The sequence below is a fragment of the Nannobrachium achirus genome, assembly GCF_963921795.1.
Source record: "Nannobrachium achirus genome assembly, chromosome: 13".
In the NCBI taxonomy this organism is placed as follows: domain Eukaryota; kingdom Metazoa; phylum Chordata; class Actinopteri; order Myctophiformes; family Myctophidae; genus Nannobrachium; species Nannobrachium achirus.
Window position 1 is genome coordinate 21387254 of NC_137833.1, and position 18170 is coordinate 21405423.

General features: G+C 43.9%; 1 protein-coding gene across 8 annotated transcripts in view; it reads right to left on the bottom strand.

Moving 5' to 3' along the window:
• ablim1a (actin binding LIM protein 1a) overlaps positions 1-18170 on the bottom strand; it is an 81233-nt gene that overhangs the window by 38928 nt on the left and 24135 nt on the right. For all 8 annotated transcript variants that reach the window (XM_080741024.1, XM_080741018.1, XM_080741019.1 and 5 more), the window contains exon 2: positions 2771-2905. In XM_080741024.1, the coding sequence (XP_080597150.1) occupies positions 2771-2905 (135 nt within the window). The remainder of the gene's footprint in view (positions 1-2770; positions 2906-18170) is intronic.

Here is an 18170-nt window from a genome sequence, read left to right on the forward strand (position 1 = left end):
CCTTGCAGGATCAGCTATGACAATTATTATTAGCCGCTCTACAAGTTGCAGAACTGAGTGATAACAATATACAGAGGAACACGTTCTTCAAAACGAGTTGCCCACGCAAACACACATGCTCAGGCAGGCAAAACATATTTTTATGATCAATCACAAAGGATTTCATGTCATGTCATGTCATGTCATGTCATGTCATGTCATGTCATGTCATGTCCATCCACAGATAATTAGGTTTTAATCTCTGCATGTGCTTGTGTTATTCTGGACCCTTGCCAACTTTAGCCATCTATATAAGAGTCCAGTCGCAGATTAACTGTAAGGACCTCAGCTACAAGTTCAGCCTACAAGAGTCAGCCTGCTCGGCTGTTCGTTGGCGGCTAAGGCTTCATCATGCCAGAATGCAAGAAATCCATCAGGAAACATAGACAAACAAAAGACAGAAGGATTTGTACCGTCAAATAGTTCAGTCTGGAGAAATGTCTACATTGCAGTCTGGATGCCATACTAATTGCATAAATCCAGCAATTATCCCTAGTTGATCACACATAGAGGGGAATGGGAATTGGCAAGGCCACACAGTGTCCTTTATAGACTGGTTGGTAGCTTGTCACATGCTTCCAAATCTGTTCTGCGTCACAATCTGTATCTTCATCATCAGTGTTGGGTAACGTTACTTTTAAAAGTAACTTGTTACGTTACAGCGTTATTGCCATTAAAAAGTAATCTGTGGTTACGTTACAGCGTTACATTCTGAGAAAAGTAACTTTTTTCGATTATTTTTCCATTAACGATAATTAAAACTCACCTGCGAGTAGGGAAAGTTTGGTAAACATAAAATCCAGAGTGCAGCCTACCTGGAGTGTTGTGAAGCTGTTCTGGGCTTCACCATGGCTGATTTGCATTGACGCTGATCTACTCCTTTCACCAATAAATCCAAAAATAGTGTGAATACTTCCATGGGCCTTACTAAAAGTCAAACTCTAGGTCTTCTCTCAATCTCTGCCATGTCGCACATGTACGACAAATGAATGTGAACAAGACCGTAATGTAGTCACTCGTGTGTGACACCAACGTTTTCGTGTAACACCCGGGAGTGGGACCGTGTATGCATGTCTCCGCTGACAGAGACGCAGATGAGCTCATTCATTTAGGAAACAGCGCAAATGTGTCCGATTATTTTTCCTTCGTGGCAACGAAGAGAAATATAGGGCTTGTAAAATGTAACTAAGTAACACCATTATTTTAGAAAAGGTAACTACAGTAGAAACTAACTATTAAATTGCCAAACTAACTCGTTAGGTTACTCCATTACCACAAAAAGTTAACCGTTACAGGCGTTACCCCCAAAACTTTCATCATTGGAGTGGTGTATTTTCTCTATGCTTTATTTCAGTGGTTTTGAGAATGTTCTGGGAAGGACCCCAAAAACATTGATATGTATTGTATTTGACCATGGACCCCCATTTGAAAATAACATTTTTCAAGAATTGCTGATCTAAAAGTTCACAACACATTGCGATGTGGCAGATTGTGAGCTTGTATATGGGCTATTATTTATGTTCCTTATTTTTGCTGGGGACCCCCTGGAATACCCTAGGTCAGGGGTATTCAACTAAATTGTACAGGGGGCCACATTGACAGAAACCCAAGGGGCCGGGGGCCGCAAATAAACAACAACGGCATGACCACATTTTCACAACATTTTCATCTAACTACATTGCAAAGCAGAATACTTTTCAAGTAGAATACTTTTCATGTTAATGTGCTTAATTTCTGTTCAACAAGTTGACAATTGTAAACATGCTTTCTTGGTAAAACCTAGTGCTAACTACATCACACTAGTGATGGCCAACCTGGCATTGATGTCGACCTTATTGACAGTGCACACACAATTGCCTTCTCTGATGCTTTAACGATGCTAAACGAGGATCAGGTGGGTCGCAGACACACACACTCCACTCAGCTGCAGTGCTCTGACTGGAGTCACTTCACTTGAATATGATGGAATAGGCTCTATGCATATACGCCATTTTGTTCTACTTCCGGGTGTCTTTCGACTTCCTTCACAGGTGTTACTGATGATACTAATGAAGGGTCTGTTTGATTTATTGTACAGTGGTTCTTTAATTTCAAGGACCCCCATAACTCTGTACAAATGGAATCAACAAATGGAATCAAATGGACCCTTGTTGGTCCATTTGCTTCCATTTGTACACTGTCAGAGTTACACACCTGTATGGGGACATTTGGAACCCACTCAAGGACACTTTGAGACCCACTGGTGTAGCAGAGTGTTTCCAGTGAGCCAACATGCGCAATATCAGCACCCTGACTCTGTTTGACCAGAATGGAACAGACCCTTCATTAGTATCATCGGTAACACCTGTGAAGGAAGTCGAAAGACACCCGGAAGTAGAACAAAATGGCATATATGCATAGAGCCTATATGATACTGTGAGTCTGTGATTATGGTAAAATGAAGCTCACGTTTCATATCGCGCAAACCATACCTATAACGTTCATTAGCCTCCACAAAAAAAAACATTTTGGATTTTTTTTTTTTTTTTCAAAATTGCTCCAGGGGCCACAAGGAAGGTCCCCGCGGGCCGCATTTGGCCCGCGGGCCGCCAGTTGAATACCCATGCCCTAGGTGATTGCAGGTTCAATATTTTTCAGCACCCATGAAAAGCATTCGACACCCATGATGACAAAAAAGAAATTAAATGCATCATCTATCTCCATTCTGCAAATGTGAGGACGCCATACGTACCTTTACAGGTGAAGCACTTAAGGTGGAAGTGCTTATTCTGCACACGTAGAACCTCCCCCTTACATGGCTCTCCACACTTGTAGCACTGAATCAGGGGCTTCTCTGTAGAGTGGTGTGTGTCCTGTGCATGTGCCACTGAAATAGAAGAGAAACAAGCTGAATCATTATTGAGGTATAATGCAATTAATGATTAGGCAGGAGTGTGCATTTGCCCTTTAACCATAAGAACCCTAGCGTCCCATATTTTGAGGTGAATATTCTGTGTGAGTTGGCAGATTGGCTATTTTCACTGATGATATTTGATGTAGAGGGGGAAAAATAGGGGGCCTAGTATAGAGCCATGGGGGACTCCGGTCAACAAAGTATATACTAGGGTTTAATGCTTTAGTTGTGTTATCTCGCTGTGTTGTGTAAACAGGTGGCACATGTGGTGAATGGCATTCTGTACTATAAATTGGGTGACCATATTTCCAAACATCCACACCAGGAGCCTTAAATAAATGAAGCGTCAGCGTTAGTTTATGCAGGACATGGGAGTTGTCCCACCCAGCTGTAGTCAGCTCTGTTCTCATTCCTCATTCTCATATCTGCTGGTCATTACGTCACATGACTGCCACACTCCAATCAAAGCTCTCAATCAGTAGGGAAGGCTCCTTTAAATATGGCTTGCTTTCTCGACCTATCCTTAGTTTCTGAAGCTTTGGAATCATTCGCTGTTCACTCTGGCTAAGCTCAAATACTTGTGATTGTCTAATTAAGTTACATGTCAATGTATTGCTATTGTTCTGATATTGTATCCCTATGGGGGGTATTGCTTAGCATGCTCAAAAAGCATGCACAAAATTCAGGGAACATCTCCGAACATTAACACCAAGATTAACTGTATTCCATTTATGCAATAAATGGTTAAATTTACTTAGACGTGAATGTTCCTGACTAAAATGTGCATAATCATTAACTCACAGTCATGAAAAGTATGCACACCATAGGTGTTTTCATCAGGATGGTCTTGTTTTTGCGTTAAGCACAGCTACTGTAGTAGTGACTGCACTCAGCAGGGCAGGAATGAGGAATGTCTATGTAAGTGCTGAAAATGTGCATTATTAATTGAATTGTGGTGACCGGGACAATGTAGTAGGCTAGAGAATGCTGAAAACAGGGACATAGTGTTTCACAGATATTTGTCGTGACTCAGGACACCCAGCTTGAAACTAGGACAGTCTGGGACAAACCGGGACACCTGGTCACCGGTTTGCAAAATGACTGCCATGCATGTGAATATGTTTGATTCTGATCTATATTCAGTCTACCTTGATGGAAATATTGCTCATTGGCTGTTGTTAACTTGTGTGATAATAAAGTCATGTTTGACCTGCAGAAAGCATCTCTCTCAAAAAAACGCAAAAATTATTTCTCAAATTCTTCTATGCTTGTGGCAACTAGCCCTTACCCGTTCAAAGATATGAGCTCCAAAATGATGTGCAGTGTGTGGGTTATGGGATGTGCACTGTGCACACAGTATATGAGGGATGGAAAGTAACTTTAACTGGTGCTTGCATGATGTAGGAGCATCAATGTAAGAAACCCGTTTTGTTTAATGGCTACAGAGATACTGTCCCCCCCCCCCCCCCAGCCCGCCCGCCCGCCTGCACACACACCCGCCTGCCTGCACACACACACACACACACACACACACACACACACACACACACACACACACACACACACACACACAGAGCTGGTTAAACATTTTGCCTCAAGCTAGATGCAGAATAGATGTGCCTCATGCTAGATGCAGAATAGATAGTAGATACAGCATAAAAATGCTAATATACAGCATACGATTTGTGAAAGTGACAAACGGCCTTCACAGTTATGTCAGGTGTGTTCATATGCTGATGGTGATGCGATTTCAGATCAATTGCTCCAGCCACCGAGGAGAAACGCTGGGACAGACAGACAGACATTCGCAAAATTATAGTATAGATGTTGTGTCAGTATATAGTAATAAAAGTAACCAGTCCATTTGCCCGAAATCCCATTCGCCCTAGTTTCTTTCCGCCAACCTCACGCCGACCGCTCGGTGCGGCGTTTTTTGTACACGTCTTGTATTTGTTTTACTGAGGATAAGATGAGAAATGAGTTTAGGGTTAGACATAGTTTTACTGAGGTTAAGATCAGGGACGTGCTGGCCATTGGGAAAAGCGGGACAACTCCCGAACGGCCGGTTGATTCCAGGCCGGTCCAGGCCGGCCATTAGGAAAAAAAAAAAAATTAAATGTCGGCCTTCGTTCCATTTTGGGGGCTGGGCGGCCAACAAAGTAAATTGTCACTGTCGGGCAGAAACCTCGTATCTCCAAGTTTCAAATGTGTGCATTTTTTCGCAGTGCAAAGCCCTGCTTCATCATACAAGGCCGTTGCACAAAAGTAGTGAAAACAGCAGATCTACAAGCACACAACGCCTCGCACAGTTTAAATCATTTTTAAAATGATAAATACAAAACAAACGGTTTTGGACATACCGGTACAAGGTTTCCACCCGAAAACAACGAAATATAACTCATGTACAGTAATTGTCCCACTGGTTGTCACTTGTCATGATCTGAAATGGCAAATCTTTGAGTAGCAGCAGTGCTATAGAGAGCGATCTCTCTCTATAGCGCGCAGTGAGGGCCTCTCCAACTCTTTTTCCCGGGCTGAATCAGGGGCCCAGCATGTCCCTGGTTAGGATTATGAATAGGGTTAGGTTTTGGCACCGTTTTACTGAGGTTAAGGTTAGGAATAATGTTAGGTTTAACCGCTTTACCAAGGTTAATTTTAGGAATACCAGGCAGAGACTTCTGCCAGACACCCGGGGCGAAGAAGATTTTGGCTGAACGGACTGGTATTCGTAATAAACACACGCACGCACGCACGCACGCACGCACGCGCGCACGCACGCACGCACGCACGCACACACACACACACACACACACACACACACACACACACACACACACACACACACACACACACACACACACACACACACACACACACACACACACACACACACACACACACACACACACTCTTCAAAGGGAGCCTTGCTCCGTCTCCACTGCAGTGGATGGTCTAAAAAAAGACATGACTGACTGAAGATCCAGAAATAGCAGCAAGCACCATGACCAATCGATGATCAACAAAAGAATGAGACATTACTCTAGCTTATTGATGACTTGGCTCATCTTGCACACAGTCAATTCTGTTGTGTTCATTTAAATCCATTTTGACTAATAAGTGCCACTCTCAGAGAGTACATTTTACTGTGTTCTACTGTTGCAGTTGAAAGGGATTTATTTCCCTGTGTTGAATTAACATATCGTCGCTGTTAATAAATACTCACAGACACAGACAGACGTAACCACTTTCAGTCTGGTGTCCCTATTTTGGGTATGTCAATGTAGGCAAAATAAAAATAAAAATCATAATTCAATATGTTTCAAAAGTAGCAGATCTGCAAGTTTGCAATGCACCATAGCATGTGAATGATCTGCTATTTTAGCTGCTTTTGTTTGACACTGTAAATAAATCATAAATTATTATTTCATTCATGAAAAACCATGGTTTCAGTGGTGATATGCATGAAAGGATATCATGATGGAATATATGTACAGCAAAATACATTTTTACAATAAGTCACATGCTTTAGGTTTAGATTATAATTTCCAAAATGGACCACCGCACTCCGTCCCTCGGACTACCGCACTCCCGCGGGCCCTCAGCAACACAAACGCTGAGTTTGATGTTGGTCGTTTAGTTATTAATTAATTAATTAATTCATTCATCTATATTTTTTTGTTCTGATATGGATATGTTATTGGCATAAATGTGGCCACCTAATATTTGACCCCCCCCCCCCCTGTTTCCATATTGTGAATCTGTGAGGCATTGTTTATGTACACCCCCAGGACATGATGATTCTAGTATATTACCCCATCCAACCCTTGTAGCTGAGTGCCAGACATGCAGGGACGCACTGGGTACCATTTTTGTACAGTAGTCTATGACTATGACTCGGCTGCACATTCATAGGTCCTGAAAAGATCACAGTGCCATGATGTCATGGTGCCAACTGCCAAACACCCGTGGTGATAGGCGATGTGATGACAGAAAAACAAAACAAATTTAAATTGAGTTCAATGGATAATCTAGGAGTGATGGAGGTAGGGGGCTGGGGGTATCTCTCTCACACACACACACACACACACACACACACACACACACACACGCGCGCAGTCGCGCACGCACGCACGCACGCACGCACGCACGCACACACACACACACACACACACACCCTGTGTCTCTCTGTAATTACACTCAGCAGGATAAAGGGATTCATCCCTGGCTGAGGTGACAGTGAACTGAGGCCCATGCAGAAGCTCTCTCTGTGTGTGACATACCATGACTGTGTGGATATACACAGAGGTCACCTGGCTTCTAGCTAGCTGGCTAGCATTTCCACCAGAGAATGTCTTTTGTATGCTCGTAGTTAGACGTTTTTCAAATGTTTTGAATAACAGAGGAAGGAGACTGTCAAGTATGTGTTTACTAAAACAACAAAACAATAGCAACAAACAAAACGATGACCCATCTCGGAAGAACAAGCCAAATTCCTGTCCAGAGGGATGTTTATATGGGGACTGCCCATAAGTCCGACATCTCATTACTCCGACTACGTGGCTATGTGTGCGGTTAGGGTTAGGGTTATTAATGAGAAGAGTTGGACAAACGCAACCATCGCAACGTCGGATGCGCTGTCGGAACAATGACACAGCACTGTTTATATTTGATTCAAAGGCAAAGCAAAAAGATTAGTTATCTAAGAGCAGAGGATGAATGTACAATTTTGCTATTGGTACCTTAGCACTAGCATACCTACAATAAATATCTTTCTAAAACGGCTAGTTCCATTCCTTGATTTTGATTGGCTGGTTGCCATGGTATACCTGAGACTGTAACCCACACCTTGAATCAGTTTATATCAAAGCCAGGTGCGTTATTTCTTTCCACTGTGCCGTGAGGCTGAACTAGAGAAGCGAGCGTTTGATTTCCTCTCAAATACTCCCCCGGTAACCACTCGCCTCTTGTGGCTTATTGCTTTAATATGCTATTGAATGCCATTTGCTGTTTGCTAACCCAGAGTATGACATAAGAGCAAAATTTGAGTCTTTGAAGCTTTAAACATTGCTTCGTTTGAACAAGCATCTTAATGATATGAGACTTCATAAGCTGTCATTAACTATATTTTTATATCATGGCAGCTTGCATGGCCTTTTATAGCAAGACGTCTGGGCAACAGTGGTGTATATCATAGACTGTAGAAAAATATGGACGAAGCGAAGCCATTGGTTTCTATGCAGCGCAAATGGCCCTTTCTACTCCTTGGAATGGGTGTCGCCATCATAGAATTGTAAAGGCATCAGAGATGCTATTGGCTGCCAACAGTCACGTGCAACGCAGGGATACATGGGAGAATGTGGTCGGAGCCTCCCGAAATACAGCACACGAAGAAGAACACAGCCGGCTGGTATTAGTTTAGTTGGCCACGCCCCCCCGCAACTTTATAATTTATTTTAAAATACATTGGACCACATTTCGACAAAACGAATATGATGGTGATTGAAAGGCAATTTTTAACTAGCGATAGGAACCATACAGTATTCATGAAAATGTTAATTAAGGTTAGAAAACGAAAGGGGAAAATGAATGGGATCCAATGGAGGGCAATTCTTTTTGCGATCGGCCGGGGGGGAAAACAGCGCAACTAGCGGCCAATCATAGGAAGTTTTAGTTCCGTATTGGAGTAATTTTAAATTGGCAGAACTATGCCCCTGGTGTATGTACGCCAGCATCAGTGTACAGAAACGTGCTTTATGCGCCATTGACATACACAGTGGATTTCCCTCTCTCAAAAAAAAGAAGAATGACATTTAAGTAATTATTTCAGATCATTCATTTATGTCCACACATGCATAAGTTAAACACAATACATTAAACATGAAACGATTTCTTAACTACGTGATTGCAGTGAGTCCTTCTCAAGATATTTCAGAATGTATGTATACGTATATATTACATAACAACACCATGAATAAGTAAGCGCGCTGTGCACACACAAATCCTCTCTCTCAGCAGAGTGCATGTTGCTGTGAAATGTACAGCGGTATGGAGGGTTCTCCGAGCTCGGGGGGATTTCTCATTCGGTGTTGGATGTGTTGGTTGTGCTGACTGAGCGATCTGTCGTGCACCATCACCAAAACAACCCACTACTGATATGAAAGCAAGCACACTATGAATGCTTAAGCGTGCACACACACAGGCACACGCGCACACACACACACACACACACACACACACACACACACACACACACACACACACACACACACACACACACACACACACACACACACACACACACACACACACACACACACACACACACACACACACACACACACACACACACACACACACAGGCACCTACGTACAGTATGCATACAGTACACAATCATGTACACGCACAAACACACGCACGCACAGATACGCAAACGTGCACACACACACACACGAAATACACAAAAGTATCGCTACTTCAATGTAAAAATATTCTGTTGCAAGTAAAAGTCCAGTAATCACAATTTACTTGAGTAAAAGTACAAAAGTAATATAGCATCAAAATAAACTACCAAAAGTAAAAGCACTCATTATACAGAATGTTCCGTTTCACAAGGTATCATATGTATAAAATGTATTTAAAATGTTTAGAAAATAGCAGATCTGCAAGCTTACAATGTGTCACATCGCAACGCATTGTGAGTGAGCTTGTAGATTTGTATTTTCAAATAGCCAAAGTTTAAAGAGGTTTATGTGTGTTTTGTAATAATCATTCAAATAATCTAAGGTATTTAAAGTTTTCAAATAATAGTAGTGGAGTAAAAGTATAATATTTGCCTCACACACACACACAGCCCCGCATAGCCAGAACAATTGCCCTTGGCAGATTAGGTCTGGCCCCGCTCACTTAATTCAAATATTTCTCACAAGTTGTGAGGAAAAGGGGCCCAGTTTGTAAACGTAGGTCAGGTGTATCATCTTTGCGTTACTCTGATTGGTTGTAGGTCTAACCAGTAGAGTCTGAATCTTTGGGTTTGAATCTTTTTGTCACACTGAGAAGAACCAGTCTATTATCCATGCAGTGATATTAGCTTGCTATGCAAGGCTAACACACACACACGGGCACGTGCACAGTGTCAGTACTAGGTACCTTCTACGTAGTCCCTATAATCATGGAGCTGCTGAGGGAACAATAACCAGCAGAGCATCCCAACAAAGCAGCTGATGCAGGGAAGAGGGGCTGGTCTCTAGTCTCTAGTGCCGTGCATCCCCAACCTCCTCCTCCTCCAATCTAAGGGAAGCCTCGCTGCGTTAGCAATAATAAAGGCTGGGGACGACACCCAGGGGGGAACTGAAGGAGGCCAGGCTGAATCCCCTGAGGACACATTTCTCCGTTACACGTACACACCTTACCAGCCTTTTAGAGAAAACAATAGAATGTGACATCGACCAGTGCTGGAAAGTAACTAAGTACATTTACTTAAGTGCTGTATTTGATATTTCCAATTTCCAATACTTTTACTTCTACTATTACATCTCAGATCCAAATATTGTACTTTTTACTCCACTACAATTATTTGAGAACTTTAGTTACCAATTACTTTTTATATTGATTATTATTACAAAACATACATTAACCGCTACATTTTGGACAGTTGAAAATAGCCGATCTACAAGCTCACAATTGAAATGGGACATAATGAGCACTTTTACTTTTACAAGTACATTTTGATGCCAATACCTTTGTACTATTACTCAAGTACATTTTGAATTCCAGACTTTTACTTGAAACAGAGTAGCCTATTTCTACATTGCATTATTGATACTTTTACTTAAGAAAAACACTTGAGTACTTTTTCCACCACTGCTATCGACAGATAGTGTGTTTGGGGGGGGAGGGGGGGGGAGGGGGGGGGGGGGGTTGCTGAGGAAGCATGCTCTTATGAGTTTGGTGGTTTCATTTCCTATATCTGGAACACTCAGGAATGCACAGACGTTAGCAATATTGTATTGAAAAAGAACTGGGAATGAATGAGACAGGATGGAAGACTCTTATGAAATATTCACTCGCCCACTGTGTTTGCTACAGTAGAGATGGATGTTTTCCAGCACAGCCCCCCTGTGAAATGTGTGTTTGACTGTGTACATGTCTGAGAGCTCTACTGATCACATACACTTAGCAGTGACCCCCCCCCCCCCCCCCCCCCCCCCCTCCGCCTGGGGCCCCAGATGTGTCCATGTGCACACATAGACATCAAAGGGGGCTTGAGCCCCTGCCCTTTTACCCTTCTGTAAAAAAAGTGCCCTCTCCGGACCATGAGTGCAGTTTTAACTATGGTGAAACAAACGCAAATGCCCTCTTTCCATGCCATATACCTGAATGCAACATTCAAGAGAATTGCCTTGTCCAAACTCTCCTGAACTTGAATGCAGCATATTATGTTGAAAGAATGTCCCTCTCTGTGTAGAAATACATGCAATTACACCACATCTCCAGGATAGACTTGATTATGCTTAGTTTAGTGTGGCATCACACACTGAAAATAGCCGACCTCCAAGCTCACAATGTTGTGAGCTTGGAGGTCTGCTATTTTCAATATTTCCACCAAAAGGCCCCTTTAGAAATGTCAGCCCCTGCCTCTCTAACATTCTCTGCACGTCCCTGCCTGCCCCCCCCCCCCCCCCCCCCCCCCCCCACACACACACACGCACGCACGCACGCACGCACGCACGCACGCACGTCTGGGCTCCAAATCCAAACTAGCTCCCCTGGGATGCACGCACACACACAAGCTCCATATCCAAACCACCCGATCTAGCTCCCCTGGGATGGGGGATGCTGAGGGGGTCTGGGCCACAATGAATATCAAAGGATACAAAATATGCCCAACGCAGTGTGTGTGTGTGTGTGTGTGTGTGTGTGTGTGTGTGTGTGTGTGTGTGTGTGTGTGTGTGTGTGTGTGTGTGTGTGCGTGCGTACATGTGTAGGCTACGTGTATGTGCATGCGTGCGTGTGTGTGCGCGCGTGTGCGTGTTTTGAAGAGGGCGCGTGGGGCTCTTCATCACAAAGACATAACAAGAAGCCCTTAACCCTCCTCCTTATGAATATTTATGGCCCTGTTCGGATGCCCCCGCCCATCCACGCCCCTCTGCCCCTGCCCCAGCAGCACCAGCGGTCCCAGACAAAGCACTTCAAACGCAGCCACAAATTGTGTACGGCATGGTGGGAGGGAACCCTATCTGCTCTTCACCAGGCCCCCCCAAAACCCTGCATAAGGGACAGGGGGGGGCTTATCTATTCCTTTGGGGATCCCGACTGGGGAATAATGATCTAGTCTAAATGGTTGAACGTCACGTCCTGGAGCTTCCCCATCGAACGCAGGTATAGGACATGATGATAACACAGCCCCTGTGAATTGGGGGTGGGGGTAGGGGGGGTTAGATTAGCCACTCAGCTGGCAGGAGACAATGTGAGCTTCATGAAGCGCTGAGGCCACTGTGTTTGTATAAGAAGTGAAGCCAATGAAAGCCATGGCTCTTTGCCTCTGAATGACACCCCCAATATACACACATTGGACGCTGGCGCCCCCGAAGCCCTGTGTCATACTTCCTGTGACGATCAACCAGAGAGCACACATTCACACGCCAGAGAAAGAGAAAGAGAGAGAGAGAGAGAGAAAGGATGTAAGTTAGTTGACTGACACGGAACATGAACACGCGCTGCACAGCTTTCACGCCACTTGTACTATAAAGTCCTGAGCATTCATTTAACTCAGAGAATGTACAAATGGACACTGACGGGTTCAGACTGTTCAGGATTTTACTGTGTGGGATTCACGAGTGGCAGGTCAGGGCTGTTGTCTTTAGTCTGTGTTTAGTCTCCCAACCCCCCCCTGACCATTTATCTCATCCATATATTCTGGTCCTGTGTCTGTGCCAGCTGTACAAACAGTGTCTATATGAGACGGCGTGCGTGTGTGCATGCGTGTGTGCGTGCATTTGTGTGCGCGCGTTGAAGTCTCTGAAGTGTTCGTTCATCTTCAGGGCGTTCAGAGAGAGCCGGGTGCACTTCAAAGACGAGCCATCACCACCACTGCAGATGTCTGCAGCACGCTGCGAAATCATGGGAGGCGGGCAGACGCACATCATGACACGGTAGTACCTTCCACCACAGGGCCCGGCGGCGATAAAACAACAGAAATGAGTCCGGAGAGCCGGGGATGCAGGGAGGATCTGCGTTTTCCTGGCACGAGGTTGAGATGTGCACACGTGATGATGATTATCTGACTTTGCAGACCCAGAGTCAGCGGTGGTACTGCAATAAACACAACAGACACTGTGCAGCAAGCAGGCACACAGTGAGAGAGTTTTAGCTGGGACTCACTCTCACAGACAGAGAAAAAGAGACCGGGTATGAGAGAGAGAGAGAGTGATAGATAGAGATAGAGATAGATAGAGATAGAGAGAGAGAGAGAGAGAGAGAGAGAGAGAGAGAGAGAGAGTATGAATAATGTAGCAGCAGGATTTTATTATTCCTGCTATTTCTGTACGTGATGGTGGTTAAATTGCAAGTAGATCAAGGTGAACAGACCAGACTGTTTCAGATAAAGCACATCATAACAGGCAGCCGATAAATTGCAAAGCATTTCGAGTGTATTCTTAGCTTTTGGAAATAGGGCGTCTGCGCGCAAGCCGACATAAAATGCTGAACACTGCACCCTTAGATTATGATTCATCATTTTGGCCAGCTGAGTTTATGTACCATGCCATGGTGGTACTGTATATAACCCCAGCTGGTATCGGACAGGTCACATGGGTATAGTACAAACAGTGATGTATTAGGTTCTCAGGTTAATACAGTTAGGTAGGTGTGTTAATATAGGCTAATTGGTCTAGAAAGGGAGATTCGGTTGTAGAAAGGCATATAATACAACGCATGCGACGATATAGCTGATGTACAAGTTCACAACGAGTCACGATGCGATGCGTTTTCAATGCATTTTCAATGGATTTTCAGTTATTCGATGAATTGAGTAGAAGGACCCCAGTTGAAACAAGCCATAGGCTTTCTTGGGTTTAAAATGTTAGCAGACCTTGTATTGAACTGTACTTTCCTGTGCTTTCTTTTGTAAAATGCTAATAAAGTATTCAATCAATCAATCAATCAATCAATCAATCAATCAATCGTTTCTTGCTTGAACATTTGCTACAATATAATGACATGCCAAAATATGGACACCAGATTGAAAGTGGTTGAAACACAAGACAGACCCAAGAGCCAGTGGGCATGGTGGAAGACAAAAGTTTCAAATTCCCACAGAATCTTTCCCCATTTTAGGCATTTAGTAGTCTTACAACAGCAACTGATGGGAGCTCAGAGCCCATAGTGCCTGGACAATATTCCTACAGTAAAACTACCAGTAAGACTCCCTAATCGGGAGATAAGCGACCGTCAGGTCGCAGCGTGATTTTAGGGCAAAATGTGTAGGAGCAGTGTCCAAAAATGTGGTTGAAAAAAATCGGCCTGATGGTGGCGCTATATGGGACATCCATATTGATGAGATGAGTGTAGACATACTGTGTACCGATTTGTGTGATTGTAGGGCAAAAATTGTAGGAGCAGTGTCCAAAAATGTGTTTTAAAAAATCGGCCTGAAGGTGGCGCTATATGGGACAGATCCATGTTGATGACATGAGTGTAGACATACTGTGTAGCGATGTCAGTGATTTTAGGGCAAAAATTGTAGGAGCAGTGTCCAAAAATGTGTTTTGCAAGAATCGGCCTCATGGTGGCGCTAGAAGAGGGCCATGTGAGAAATGAGGGCAAAAATTGTAGGAGCAGTGTCCAAAAATGTGTTTTAAAAAATCGGCCTGAAGGTGGCGCTATATGGGACAGATCCATGTTGATGACATGAGTGTAGACATACTGTGTAGCGATGTCAGTGATTTTAGGGCAAAAATTGTAGGAGCAGTGTCCAAAAATGTGTTTTGCAAGAATCGGCCTCATGGTGGCGCTAGAAGAGGGACATGTGAGAAATGAGGGCAAAAATTGTAGGAGCAGTGTCCAAAAATGTGTTTTAAAAAATCGGCCTGAAGGTGGCGCTATATGGGACAGATCCATGTTGATGACATGAGTGTAGACATACTGTGTAGCGATGTCAGTGATTTTAGGGCAAAAATTGTAGGAGCAGTGTCCAAAAATTTGTTTTGCAAGAATCGGCCTCATGGTGGCGCTAGAAGAGGGCCATGTGATAAATGAGGGGTGGGGTCTCCGCGCCGCCGAGGCGGACGAATAGGTACCGGCCCCGGCTCTCCCGGTGGCTCCTAGCCCGAGTTACGGCATTTTATGTGCGCTGCAGTGGCAGGGGGTCCTCCACTGGGGGCGCCACCACTTTTGCATCCGTTCTGGAGCACCAGGAGTCGGTGGTCCCTGGGAATTCCCCGTGAGCAGGCCCGTTGGGGTGGTCATTTGGTCATTTTTGCACATTTGGTCATTTTTTACATCTGGGGGTCCCCCAGGAGCTCCGGGGGTCCTTGGAGGTTGTAGTTTGGCAGGTAAGGAGTGTGTGTGCAAAATGTGGCATGGATGGGGGCAACGGTTGTGGAGATATGAGCAGGGCAAAAGTGTGACGTGTGACGTGTGAGTCACGGACAGACCTTTTTTTACACCTGGGGGTCCCCCAGGGACCTGGGGGTCCCTGGAGCTGCGGGGGTCCTTGGAGGTTGTAGTTTGGCAGGTAAGGAGTGTGTGTGCAAAATTTGGCATGGATGGGGGCAACGGTTGTGGAGATATGAGCAGGGCAAAAGTGTGACGTGTGACGTGTGACTGACTGACTGACTCAGGGACGAACGGACAGCCGGTGGAGGTTTTGGTAGTAAATGCGACCTGACGGTCGCAATTATGCATGTCATAGTGATGAATTGAATACATATAGAACCACAATGGAAACAAGGGTTTTCTTTCATTATCCTTTTAGCTTTAATGTCTTACTAGGGAGACAACGGACTGACCTCATGCTTCCTTCTATGCATGAGGAGTCCAAGTTGCTTCTTTTCACCTGACAGGGCGGAGTGTCCCCGGTTGGACGTAGCGCGTGGAAGGAACACATTATTCCAACCAGTTCCTTTCCCCTCCATCAGGTGACCTGGCTGGCCAGGGGGAGGCAGTATAGAGACGAGCATTACTGCATGTTTTTTGTGAGGGTACCTATCCTAGAAGACACAGGGAGAACAGGCAAACCTGATGGATTGATTTATTACGGACAGACACTGGCAGGTCACACAAAAAGTCATAACCACTGCAGCACAGCATCGGCACACAGACACAACTTAATAAGGAAAGACTATGAGGGGGGCCTGTGGGCCACTGGTGGATTGCATAATGCAATTTGCAAGTTGCATTCAACTGCATGTGGCATATTATCAAATTATTCTGTTATGTCTTGTGTGAGATCTTTATTTTATTGCATATTAAAATAATAATGCCAGTTTTTGGATAGGGGATACATGACAACATCTGTCTCTATGATGTGGCCCCTTAGTGGTTGTGGCCCTAAGCGACCACTTATGTTGCTTATGCCTGGAACCGGCCCTGCTGGCATGTTTAAGATAAACACATACTCAGAGAAACCTGAGAAATTGAATGTTTACATACATGTACAACATTCATTATCTAACATATTTGGTTAAAATAATATTGCCTGACACAAAGCAATGGAACCACGAGGCCACGCAAACACACATGAGCACAGCGCACTTAGTATTTACATGTTTCCTATGTAAAATATGCTTCTTCATGAGTTCAAAGCAGCGGTGGAAAAGGTACTCACATATTCTACTTAAGTATATCAATACTGCCATATAGAAATACTACATTACTTGAATGTACTTACTTAGTTACTACACCAGGGGTCTTCAACAGGGGGTCCGCGACCCCTAGGGGGTCCGCGGAGGTACTGCAGGGGGTCCACGAAATTATTGCTTAAAAAAAACAAAAAAACTTTTCTTTTTTCTTTTTTTTTTATTTCTTTTTTTTACCATTTTTCACATTTATGTTAAAAAATAAATCATGATTCTATCCATTTTGAATAGCTTGAATACATGATTACTATGCAATTGACAGATTGTTGATATTATTGACATTGGTTCTCAGTTAATAAGTAGTATGTTTAGAAATGGTTGTGGTACGGCCCACCCTGCTCGCTGTAACTTGTACATGTTTAAAATAAAAAATATGTCGTAGCCCCGACCCCCCCACCCTACGAGGTGGTAGGGGGTCCCTGCTCCATCTCCCCATCAGTTTGGGGGTCCCCGGCCTGAAAACGTTGAAGACCCCTGCTTTACACCAATGGTTACAGCTCATGATAATGCAATCAATATTGATGTAGCACTAATTTGAGACAGCATTAGGATTAGTGTAGTAGAACATGTGGCTGAGTTGATGACTTAACTACACTTTATGAAATTATTTCATAATCTTTAGAACAAGATAAGATTGTGCTGCTAGTTATGAGTCACGCCGGAAAGGAATAGCTGAGCTCCCAACCACATGCCATAGCAAACAACTGCAATGTTAATTCCACTAAATAAATAAATCAATGTCCACTGACATGCACATGGTCACACATGCCCACACACAACTGCAGGACCACTATTATTAAGTTGTTGTTTGTTTCTCTTTACAAGGCACTATGAATGAGGCCACAGCTGACAACAATGGAGTACACCTTTTAGATGGTTGCTATGAGAACGCTGCAGACAGAGTGAGACAGAGAGAGAGAAAGAGGAGAGTGAAAGAGTGTGTTAATATATATAAGGCAGCGCTGATATGTGTGAATCTTTCAACAGTGTGCCGCTTTTCCCCCCATCTTCTCATTATGAGAAGATGGGGGGAGAGTGTACAAATGTACACTCTCTGAGTTAAGTTAACACTCAGGATTTTTTTGTTTGTTTATGTACCAACCCAGCCTAAACACCAAGACATGCTTGAGAGCCTGAGAATCAGGGTATGAGCCTGGTTTTCATGTTTGCATCTCTGACCAACAGAGAATAATGTTTACATTCCAGAATAGTCCTTGGTGGTTATCAGAGACTCTGTGTGGCATCATGCTCTATCGTACACGCATACTGTACACAACGATAGTGGTTATCATACTGTACACAACCATAGTGGTTATCATACTGTACACAACCATAGTGTTTATCATACTTCCAAACATCCATAATTAATCACTCCAACATC